We start from the raw sequence: 11,090 nt of genomic DNA on the forward strand, positions 1-11,090 counted from the left end.
CGCAAACAGTCCCGGCCAAGGTAAGGCTGCAGCCGTGGGAATTCTGTGCATGAGACCGCAAAGTGATATGATGTGTTATATGCTAGATCGATGTGACTTAGGATTGGGGTTCCAATGGCCTTTTTAGACCCATTGATATTAAATTTGTAAAACTTTCAGACCATTACACACACACACACACATATTAACATCCCATAAATATTTTTCACCTATATATATATTTCCTAATAAAATATACTTGAAAAAACATTAGTCCAATACCATGTATGTTGATATGAATTACCAAAACCACTAAAGAAGCAAATGTGATTTCAACATGCTTCCGTCCTTGGTGACCATATCCGGGTGCCGTATCCATGTCAAATTATAACTTTGTAAATTTTGAAATTTCGGTCCGCCGTTAAAAGGACAAATAGTCATCCTATTTTTAAAAGCCATAGTTACCTCTTTCTAGAGATAGTGAAATAATTTCTAGAAGTTTGACCATTTCTTATTAGAAGATTACAGTATTAAACTTCGAAATGCACTTAGTTCCACGTGTTGTTTGTGTGGAGTAATTCCAATCAATACAGAAAGTCAAACCACCTTTTCAATGGCATGCATGCGTTCCAGTTTTCAACCACCCAAAGAGGACACCGGCATGACAACATTGAACATGAAGACGTGCTTCGAAATGCACTAATTAAATACTGATAATCAAGAGAAGAAATGAAGAAAGAGAAATGAAAAATTGGGAAAAGAAATCCAGTCAAACCAGACTGCCCCCAGGCAGGCAGCGTCGCCATCTCCCTCAGTTGCCTTGCTCCGTAGAAACCGTGTCCCCCTCTTCCTCCCTCCCTCCCCGATCGACAGCAATAGCGGCGGTCAAAAGCCTCTCCTGCGACGACTCCTCCAACCCCCGTCCGTGTCTTCTTGGCCGCCCCTCCCTCCCTCTCGTAGCCTCCACGAAGGAGCAGCGCAGGCACCGGAGCGGCCTCCTCTGGTTGCCGCGGCCAAGCTGAGTCGCCACGGATCTCGAGGCGGCGGCGGCGGCGGCGGAGAAGGGGGAGCGCTGGAGGGGCCCATGAGCCTCGCCGGCTCCGCCCTGGAGGCGGCCCTGCAGGCGGTGGGGCGCGGCCTCGACGCCGCCGGCGACCACCGCCTGCTCTACTGCAAGGGCGCCGGGAGGCTCGTGACGCTCGACGAGGCCCGCGCGCGGGACCTGCCCATCGGCGGCGGCGTCCTCTGCGGCGTGCCCCCCGACGTCGAGGTGGAGGCCTATCGCGGCAACCCCGAGCGCAGCCGCCCGCCCCCCGCTGGTGCCGCCCCCGACGAGCCCTTCGTCTGCAGCTTCGACAAGGTGAGGGAGGTGCTCCGGACCGGAGTCCCGATTTTGGGGCGTTTGAGCAGATCGTGCACGCATATACATCATGCCTTCTTCTCTTCTGCGTGTAGTGTGATGCAAATTTGCTGTTATGCAAATCGTACTACACATGTTAGGCTTCGTGGCCGTTCCCTTCACTGTCTCTGACATTTGGCATCACCATTTATCGCGCAGATGGCGGAGCATTTCAACAGGAAGGCGAGCTTGCTGGAAACAGTCCCGCTGGGTTCCTTCAACTCGCTCTTCAGCTTTACTGGTTCTTGGAAGAATGATGCAGCCGCAACAAAGGCCCTTGCAGTTGATGGCTATTCTGTTCCGCTATATAGAGTTAAAATAACTAGTGATGAACTGATTCTGCAAGAGAGTGTAAAGCGCGCAATTCCATATACTTGGGATCCACCAGCATTGGCTAGGTCAGTAGGTAATCTTCTCCATTGACCCTGCTCTCTCAGGGTCAGTTTTACATTTCGCTGTCCTACATGACTTTTTGCATATTACCTGCCCTTATCATACAATAACAAGGTGCCCTTGTCTCATTTCTGCTCAGCTTTATCGAGAATTACGGCACACATATTATTACTTCTGTAATGGTTGGCGGTAAGGATGAAGTATACATAAAGCAGCATTCCTCATCCCAATTATCTGAAATGGAGTTCAGAAATTATGTCAGAGAAATTGGGAACGAGAGGTTCTCAGATGTGGAGAACAAGTCAAATGCACCCCCCATCAATTATAGCGAAAAGGTTAGCTAGTTCATAGTGTCAAAAATGATCTTCAATTTTGGGACGGAGGGGGTATCTTGTTAATTGCAAGTGTTGATAATAATATTAATAGGAAATTGGACATTCTTAATGTATGCACCTTGAGGGCGGTGTCAGTTTACAAGATGCCATTACATAGCGGCTATTTATTCGACTCGTCTTTGAAAACGGCCTAAAGTATCACCAGTAGGAAATTAGCTACTTTGAACTGTCACACATATTCAATTCGAAAAAAATAATACTATAATAACATATGTGATATGTGTACTGCACCTCTTACTGTAAACAAATCCTAATTCCAATCCCATATACAGGACATGACAGTAATCTTCAGAAGGAGGGGAGGTTGCGATCTTGTTCAGAATTCTGTTGAGTGGATAAAAACTGTTTCCTCAGCGCCAGATGTCATAGGCATGACATTTCTCCCTATTGTTTCACTCGTCGATGATATACCTGGGAAGAAGCACATTGCTCGTGCCATTGATCTATACTTGACATGTAAGACATGCACCTGGCTCCTTTTTGTGGACTATCCTCAAAGTCCATTTGCCGTAAACCTGAGCTGTTGTTTTAAATTATATTGCTATCTATATATTACAGTAGCAGAGTCTCTGCACAGTTCTTCTATTTGGAGTATGTATTGAAAAATATTTTTTAGTAAGGGTGATGTATTCATGATCAAGATAGACATATCTTTCCTGAAGTCAGAATGTCAATCGTGATTAAATCAGTAGCTCAATACAGTAGTATAGCTATTGAATGATTAGAATCTGGAGAAATGTTTTCCTATGTCTACCAAAGAGTTGGGTAGTTATCCTTGCTATTTCCTGCTGTGATTAAACATTATCATATTACATGGTATCTTTTCAATGATGTTTGCATATTTTTTTACTCCAGACAAACCTCCAATTGAAGAGTTACAATACTTCTTAGATTTCCAAGTTCCACTAGTTTGGGCTCCAGTACCACTGGGTATTGCTGGACAAAATAGAAAAGAGCCTGTGTGCCCGTCACTTCAGTTCAGCTTGATGGGCCCAAAGCTATTTGTTAGCACAGAACAGGTAAATGCTGCTCTCGGGTTTAAATACATGTTTATGATAATTTCCCTTTAGCTATTTTAGTTTTACCATCGATAGGTCAATTTAGCGCCCCTTACTAGACCCTGTCATTAGACAAAATAGAAGCAAACACCATTTTGCTGTAGGATTAACAATAATTTACCTGGGATGCGACGAAGCGTTCATATTTTGTAATGCAGTTCAATTGATCAAGCCATATGGAACACATTCTTGTGTTTGGTTGCGTGAAGAAATGGAACCTACCGATTCTAGAGAAGGGAATATACCCCATATATGCAGAATGTGCTCCAAGTCGGTGGAACCGACTAGCTCCTCACTCAAATCACGCGGACCCTCTATATGTGGAACGTGCTAGTTCCTTTAAATCGGGGGAACCGATCGATTCCTTGCTCAAATCACGCGCATATGACACCCAACTCTCACCGATAAAAGGAAAAAACCTGTAGCCTCTCTCTCTCCAGACCTCTCTCACCTTGTCATCTCGTGGCAGCGGGCCTAGGCTGCGGCGGCCCGTTAGGAAATGCCCAAGACGCGGTGACGGTAAGGGGAAGGGGATGGTGGCTTGTTGGGAAGCGAAGCAGCAACAACGACTGCTGGGTGATGGCCGATTGATAGGCGGAGCCGCGGCGGCAAACAGGGGCGAGTGGCGGAGTTGGAAGGCGGAGGCGCTACACTGCAGCTCTGGCCGATTTTTTTGCTTGTCAGCATCCTTTTCTTGAGTGTCAACCTCAGCTCCCAGTCTGGAGCGGTGGCTGAGGTAGAATTCTGAACTTTGCAGCAAAGGAAAAACGGTGTTATATACCATTTTTCAAACTCTAGCTAAGTATAGTAGTTATTGTTTAAGCTAGGATTTTTTTCGCCTAGAATAAAATATATGATTGAGCTCTTCATTTTCTTTATTGCATTTTTTTTCACCGGGCCATGTCAAGTGGAAATGCTCTAGGTCTTGAATTATATTTGACTTGGGCTCATATCTATCTTCTAGTCAAAATCCAGCCCACTTGTCATCCTCATTTGGTCCGGTTATCCAAACCTACTCCGACTCGGACTCGGAACTGATACCAACACCCCGTACTTGCCAAACCTTCTTATCCCTGCGCCAAGACGTCTCCTCCGGAAGCTTCTCTTAGGCGACCTAAACCAACCCAAGTGGTTTCGGATTCGTTCACCGCTGTTGGATTCGAGCAGGACAAAACCTACTCTGTATCCAATCCTAACCGACCTAGAGCAGCCCCAACTGACCTAGAACCCCTCCTACCTCCCAAGACTCCAAAACCACAAATCCATAGCTTCCGAGCAGCAGAAAACTGTTATGTACCGTTGAAGACGGTCCGACCGTTGAAGTGCTGCACGATTGAGCCCTCACCACTCCCGTAAAGTTTCATGACGATCTGATGGTGCAATCTTAAGTGACGACCAAATAACTTTACGGGATTGCACCGTCGGGCTGTTGTGAAACTTAGTGGTGAGGACTCGGTCCTGCAGCACTTCAACGGGCTCGTCTACAACGGTGGGGTCGTTGAGGAGATGATTGAGTCGCCAAGAACAAAGAGATTGCATAAGAGTTTTCTGCTGCCTTGCGGAACTCGTCTGATCAACTTTGGTGGTGACTTGGCGTGGCTCGGAAGCTGTGGATTCGTGATTTTGGAGTCTTGGGTATATATATATATATATATATATGGGTTCTAGGTCGGTTAGGATTGGATACGGAGTAGGGTTCTCCTCCTACTCGAATACAGCGATGGTAAACGAATCCGAAATAACCTGGGTTGGTTAACCACTTGGAGGTAAGGAGACGTCTTGACGCAGGGATAAGGAGGTTTGGCAAGTATGGGGCGTTGGTCTTGAGTCTGAGTTGGTTTGGATCACCGTATCAAATGAAGGATGATAAGTGGGCTGGATTTTGATTAGAAGATAGATATGCAAGTCAAATATAGTCACTTCCATTCCACTTGACATGTCCCGGTGAAAAGAAAATGCAATAAATAATTTATTTTATTCTAGGGAAAGAAATTCCTAGCTCTAGAGTTGAAAAGTGGTATGTTACAAGAGGACTCATAGTGTGGTTTCTGTACTAGTTAACTTCAGAAATATTTGTGTATAAAATAAAGTTATGCAAAATGATATAAAAAATTCCAAGAAAAAAGAGTCTTGGCTAGTTTTGCTTGATGTGTATGCGACTATGCGGGTTGATGATTTTTGACCTATATACGAGTCTTGTTAAATAGGAAGCAATGTGAATTATTTGTTTGACATCATATCCTTGTATAGTTGTTATGCTTGTGACTGTATTTGTAACTTATTTATGCTACAAATACAATTGAAATATTATGAAGAATTTGAATAATTTCTTGCTAAAAATACAAAGAGCTATCTTATTCATATTATATATATGCACATGAGATGATGAGAGGTATTCTCACCACTCTACACAAGAGATGAGTTGAACGAAATGCATTATATTTCATCTCACCAACGAAATACTGTAATATAACCATTCCACTCCACCGGATTGCCCCCAACCAAATATAGGAATGGAACCAACCCATTCCAGTGGACTGGAACCAGGACATTCCATTCCACTTTGTTCCTGAACCAAACACGCCCTAAGGGACCACCACTTATGTTGGGAGTCCTATTTGGTGACATTATTGAATATACTTTATAAGATGATAAACTATGTAGAACAATCTAATTCAAGCTAATTTCCAATGGAATACTTGCAGGTATCTGTTGGGCGTCGACCAATCACTGGCCTGAGGCTGTACTTGGAAGGAGCAAAACAGAACCGTCTGGCTATTCATTTGCAGCACCTTGGCTCGTTACCAAAGATATTTCTACCTCATTGGGACTCCCATATCACAATCGGACCACCAAAATGGCAAGGGCCTGAAGAGCAGGATAGCCGATGGTTTGAACCAATCAAGTGGAAGAATTTTGCTCATGTCAGCACTGCGCCCATAGAGTACACCGAAACAAATATCACGGATCTGTCTGGCGTTTATATTGTCACGGGAGCACAATTAGGAGTGTGGGATTTTGGCGCAAAGAGCGTGCTCCACCTTAAACTTTTGTTCTCCAGAGTTCCTGGGTGCACAATCAGGAGATCAGTGTGGGACCACAGTCCAAGTTCTGGGATGCATAGAACAGATGAAGCTTCATCGTCCTCAAGTGACAATGCTAAACTTGTGAAGATTGTCGACATGACAGAGACGTTGAAGGGCCCACAAGACGCACCTGGCCATTGGCTGGTCACAGGAGCAAAATTAGGCGTGGAGAAGGGCAGGATTATTGTACGTGCAAAATACTCCTTATTGAACTATTGACCAAAGTGTTGAGAGCATTCATTCATTCGCTCTGCTATGGAGCACCATGTTTAAAGATAGCATTGTTCTTTTGTTCATGTATGGTACTGTATGTAACATGTCTGGAATCATGCTTCTTGCGTTGATGCTATGAGCGAAGTAGCATGGACAACGTTTTTTTTGTCCAGTTCAAAAATATTTCATCTGGCCCTGGTCATTTCCTTCCGAATCTTCTTAGCCCGTCAATGGAATTTAATATATTGAATTTTTTCATCACTAATATTGTTCTTTGCTTTGTGGTGACGTTTACTCCAGCAGAACGGAACTGACTTCAATGATGTTTAAACGAACATTCCTTGGGCGCACTTTATCTGCCTTTTGCGAGGTAGTATGATCAAAGCGAGCATAGCTTAGTCTTTCCAACGGGTATATGAGTGTTGCAGATTAATACTTCCTCCGTTTCAAAGTTGAACTAAAACCACGACAAGTTTTGCTACCGAGAGGTGACTTTCTTCAGAGTTTGCTGTGCAACTCTGCTACTTACTGTACTGTTTCACTGTTCGACTAGATAATTGACGAGAACAATTCTTGTTCAGAAACACACACACACACACACACACACACAAATTGTAGCCCCCCTTGTCCGCTACGTGTTCTGCCAGTAGTCGAGAAATAAATTGCAGACGTAATCAGGCATGTCACCTCTTCTGGTGGACATGGTGCCTTGCTTCCAAATGGAACAAAAGGAAACCTTTCATATCTGCTACTTTTGCTGTCCATTTGCAAGTTAACAAACATTTCTCAACAGCGACTCCATTTAGTCTGCTCAAGCCGGGGGAATTTACCGAGTCGATCTGAATTCCCGATCCCTTGTGAGTCCTGACTTGTTGTTTCCGCAGGAGGCAGGAACATTGTTGACGTCTCTGTGGGGAATGTGGAAGAATTGGGCGGTGGCGCCGGCACTTGCTGGCAGGCAACTGGGCCGCTGCATGCGAAGCTGTGAACGAGCTGTTCTTTGGTTTCATCAGCTCCTGCAGTGCTGTGCATATGGCACGCAGTGCATATGCCACGCATGGCGTCATTTCAACTCTCTTATAGCAACTCTAGCAAACCCCATAAAATCCCGACCCGCAAAACGCGTTTACAGTTTGACGAAGATCTCGTTTTGCGGGTCGAGAACGAGCGCGGCCGATCAGAAACCGTAGATGAAGCTGCATAATTTGAAAAAAAACAGTTTAGCAGGAGAAATTGCACCATAGTAGTTCATCACATACTACATATATTACATGATCAAACACTAGCTCATACTACATACTACATCAGTACTAGTACTAGAGGGGGTGAGGATCTCACGGTGGCGAGCTCAGGACCATGGACGACGCCGTGGAGGAGCTCAATCCTCCTCGCCGGAGCTGCCGAGGTCGTACTTCTTCCTCTGCTCCTCGCGGATGCGCCACCACTCGTCGTCCTTCTCCTTGGCGGCGAGGTTGGCTGTGACCACCTGCTGGAACACGAGGTCTTCGAGCTCTTCGTGGTGGCGCCAGCGCTCCGCCTCCAGCGCAAGCTCCGCTCGGCAATGGCGGTCGCGACCGCGTCGACATTGGCGACGAAGTCCTCCGGCCTGACGACTTCACGGCTCCCGAGCTCCTCGGGCTCCTGCTTGACGAGGACTAGCTCGATCTCCTCCGGCTCCTCCGACCACTCCCTCTTCACGGGGGGAAGGCCCGCGCCGGAAGAGGAGGAGCTCGCGGCGTACGAAGATCTCGCCACAGAGGACGAGCCTGCGGTCGAGGACGGCGTACGGTCGTGCCGACGGTCGTATTCGTCCGTCTCATGGACGCGGAAGCTCGGCGGCGGCGAGAGGCCGCAGTTGGTCCACTTCCTCGCCCCGCACTTCCTCGCGTCGTTCGATTGGACGCACCGCTCGCGCTCGGGGTCGTAGCCGCCGCCGGATCTGCTCCCGGAGCCGCGTCGGCGACGGGGGGATAGGGTTTCGACCTGCAAACACATTGCGAACCCGTAAATATACTGGTCGGGGCGGGCGGTTTGCGGGCCACGCTAAATATTTTTACGGGCCGGGCGAGTATAAGGGCTCTTTTCTGGCCAGAAAATTAGGCCGAGCCCGTATACTCGCTGGAATTTTGCGGGTTTGCGGCTTTTGCGGGGTCTGCTAGAGTTGCTCTTAGGGAACGACAACCCGCAAATTTCCTCCTGCATCCGTTCACGGATAAGGGGGACCAGTCTGTGGACATGAATGCGGGAGGACACCATCCAATCATAACTGCATACATTTTAAACTCGTTTTCAACAAATCAGATAAAATTCGTGCAAATAAGGCTGAATTTCATATAAACATGACGGATTTCATACAAACCAGACAAATACGATTACATTTTGAACATATTTTCAACTAAAAAGATAAAACTATGTGCATGTATGGTCGCGCGGAGCTTCACTCCCACGACATGAATACACTACACTAGTCTACGGCCGGCCGCGACTTGTTTTCCTCATGTCCGACAGCCCGCTAACCGGACTGTCGGGAGCCCCGGAGATATATTTTTCTTCTATATCTTACCTATATCCGGCTATGCCGCTCATCGGAGCAGCAAAGAGGGTGCTTCAGTCCGAGGGGAAGGGTGCTTCCGTGGAGTTCAGGCGGGTGCCCAAGATGGTCTGAGATAAAGGAGAACCAGCCAGGTCTCCAGCGGTGGCCTCCATGGATACAAGCGACGGCGGTCTTCTGTGTCCTACTTCTCCTTGATGATGGCAGCGGCCTTCTGTGTTCTACTTCTCCTTGATGATGGTGGCGGGCGCGGACGTGCGGGCCGCCACCTCGTCTACATCCGCGCAGCTAGCTTCTTTCTGTCCGTGCATGGCGTGACTACGCGTGCGTCGACGGTGGATGGCGCGGTCGCAGGCACTAGATATGTCGATGCCCGTGCCGCCGTGCCGGCGTGGAGCAACTCGCCACTCCTCATCGAGTTGGCCTAGAGCGACGGGTTGCTGAACCACGCGCCGGCTTGGGGCCGCGACAACTGGCTCCGTCGGGCTAGGCGAGGGAGGTGGAGCAGCGAGAAGCCTCACTTGTATCTGGCGGGCTCCGCGGGCCATCAAGTCGGCTTGTATGCCAGAGAACTGCTCTTCGGAAGCCTTAGAAGAATGGAGAAAATGGTGAAGAATGAGACGGTGGAACGGCGGAGGGGTGCGACTCTTGCCCGACGTCTGGCATCATTTAAATAGAGGTCGGACAAGAGAAGCTTGGCCGATTTTGCGGTTAATGCTAGTCCGCTCATGAATGGACGTGTGGCCGGAGTAGGTTTCTCGGCTCCCACACGGGTTTAGTGAAGGCGTTTGAATGTGGCGAGGAGGCATGTTTAGCCGGGCGTGTAGCGGCCGGCGCGCCGCTTCAATGACAGAGGCAGTGAGAGGCCATGTCCGTCCTGAGCCGACTTCAATGTGGAACGATGCACTCTACAACAACATGAACGTGGGCGGCTGGTGTCGGGCTGAAAGAACGCGTGGGAGGGAGAGGCTTTTGGTGGGCCAGGGCGTTCAGAAACGGACTTGGGAGCGGTTCGGACTCCCGCAAACTTTTTCATGTTTGTCTTCAGTTTGCGAGAAGATCATGTACGAACCGTCCCGCGGACCGATACAGAACTGCGTTGGATTGTTTTCATGGTCTAAACGGTTGCCGGAGATTTGAGGGTCGGGTTAGAAATGCCCTTACGCAACGCATATGCCACGCATTGCGTCATTTCGACTCTATCCGCTATGCAGCGTTCATCCTGAGGTTTGACCTCTGGTGCGATCCGCATAAGGGAACCAAAAACGTAGAGTATCATTTTTTTTTGAGGGAATAGAGTATCTTTTTGTTTGTTTGTTATAAAAGCAAGAAGACGGTAACAAAATATCCTTTTTTTTAGGATCAAAATATCCTTTTCTTGAGGAACGGTAACAAAATATCCTACTCATGAAAGGCACAGCCCATGGACGCTTGCCCGGAGAGCCTAGCGTGCGCGTGCATTACAAAACGACCGTAAAATTTTACAAGTTACGCAGGGGGTGAACAGAAGGAGCCCAGTACCTGATTCTTTTTATGTGATCTTAGCTTTTGCTACGCTCCGGCCCGGTACCTGACAACTGTGACCTGGCTGTATCAATGAGTTACAAGATGCCCACATCTAGTGGACGTCGCCGCTGATAACGGTTGCGACAAGAAGAGACCGAATGGAATGAAGAGAGCATAAACTAAACAATCATACTCCCTCCGTCCTTGAAAGAGTGTACTTTCAACTTTATTGAAAAGTCAAACTTTTTTTACGTTTGACCGTAATTATACAATAATAGACCAACATTTATGCCATCAAATTAGTAGCATTAGATTCATGATTAAATATATTTTCGTCATATACCTATTTGGTATCATAAGCATTGACATATTTTTGCATAAACTCGGTCAAACTTTGAGATAGTTGACCCTCCAACAAAGTTGGAAGTACACTTTTTTAAGGACGGAGGGAGTATGTAGGAATACGTGGGAGACCCATTCATGAGTTGAGATGCTTTACTCTATATATTG

At 47.2% G+C, this 11,090-nt stretch overlaps 2 protein-coding genes across 2 annotated transcripts in view; both read left to right on the top strand.

Annotated features, from left to right (window-relative positions):
- Window positions 1–804: 804 nt before the first annotated feature.
- LOC119276806 (MACPF domain-containing protein CAD1-like) lies at window positions 805–6,739 on the top strand. Its single transcript, XM_037557964.1, has 6 exons — window positions 805–1,339; window positions 1,538–1,776; window positions 1,911–2,106; window positions 2,439–2,622; window positions 3,022–3,185; window positions 5,930–6,739. Exons 1-6 carry the CDS (start codon window positions 1,064–1,066, stop codon window positions 6,527–6,529), a joined length of 1,659 nt encoding a protein of 552 aa, XP_037413861.1. The 5' UTR covers window positions 805–1,063; the 3' UTR covers window positions 6,530–6,739.
- Window positions 6,740–9,098: 2,359 nt separating this feature from the next.
- The window catches only part of LOC119279611 (protein NRT1/ PTR FAMILY 4.5-like), a 5,756-nt gene continuing 3,764 nt past the window's right edge, over window positions 9,099–11,090 (top strand). Inside the window, exon 1 of the mRNA XM_037560799.1 lies at window positions 9,099–9,182. Within this exon, the coding sequence (XP_037416696.1) occupies window positions 9,099–9,182 (84 nt within the window). The remainder of the gene's footprint in view (window positions 9,183–11,090) is intronic.

The sequence above is a fragment of the Triticum dicoccoides genome, chromosome 3B (assembly GCF_002162155.2).
Source record: "Triticum dicoccoides isolate Atlit2015 ecotype Zavitan chromosome 3B, WEW_v2.0, whole genome shotgun sequence".
Lineage (NCBI taxonomy): Eukaryota > Viridiplantae > Streptophyta > Magnoliopsida > Poales > Poaceae > Triticum > Triticum dicoccoides.

Coding starts and splice junctions, on each gene's coding strand:
- LOC119276806 (XM_037557964.1), top strand. CDS start 1,064: ATGAGCCTCGCCGGCTCCGCCCTGGAGGCGGCCCTGCAGGCGGTGGGG. Junction 1,777..1,910: donor GATCCACCAGCATTGGCTAG/GTCAGTAGGTAA, acceptor ATTTCTGCTCAG/CTTTATCGAGAATTACGGCA. Junction 2,623..3,021: donor CATTGATCTATACTTGACAT/GTAAGACATGCA, acceptor TTTTTACTCCAG/ACAAACCTCCAATTGAAGAG.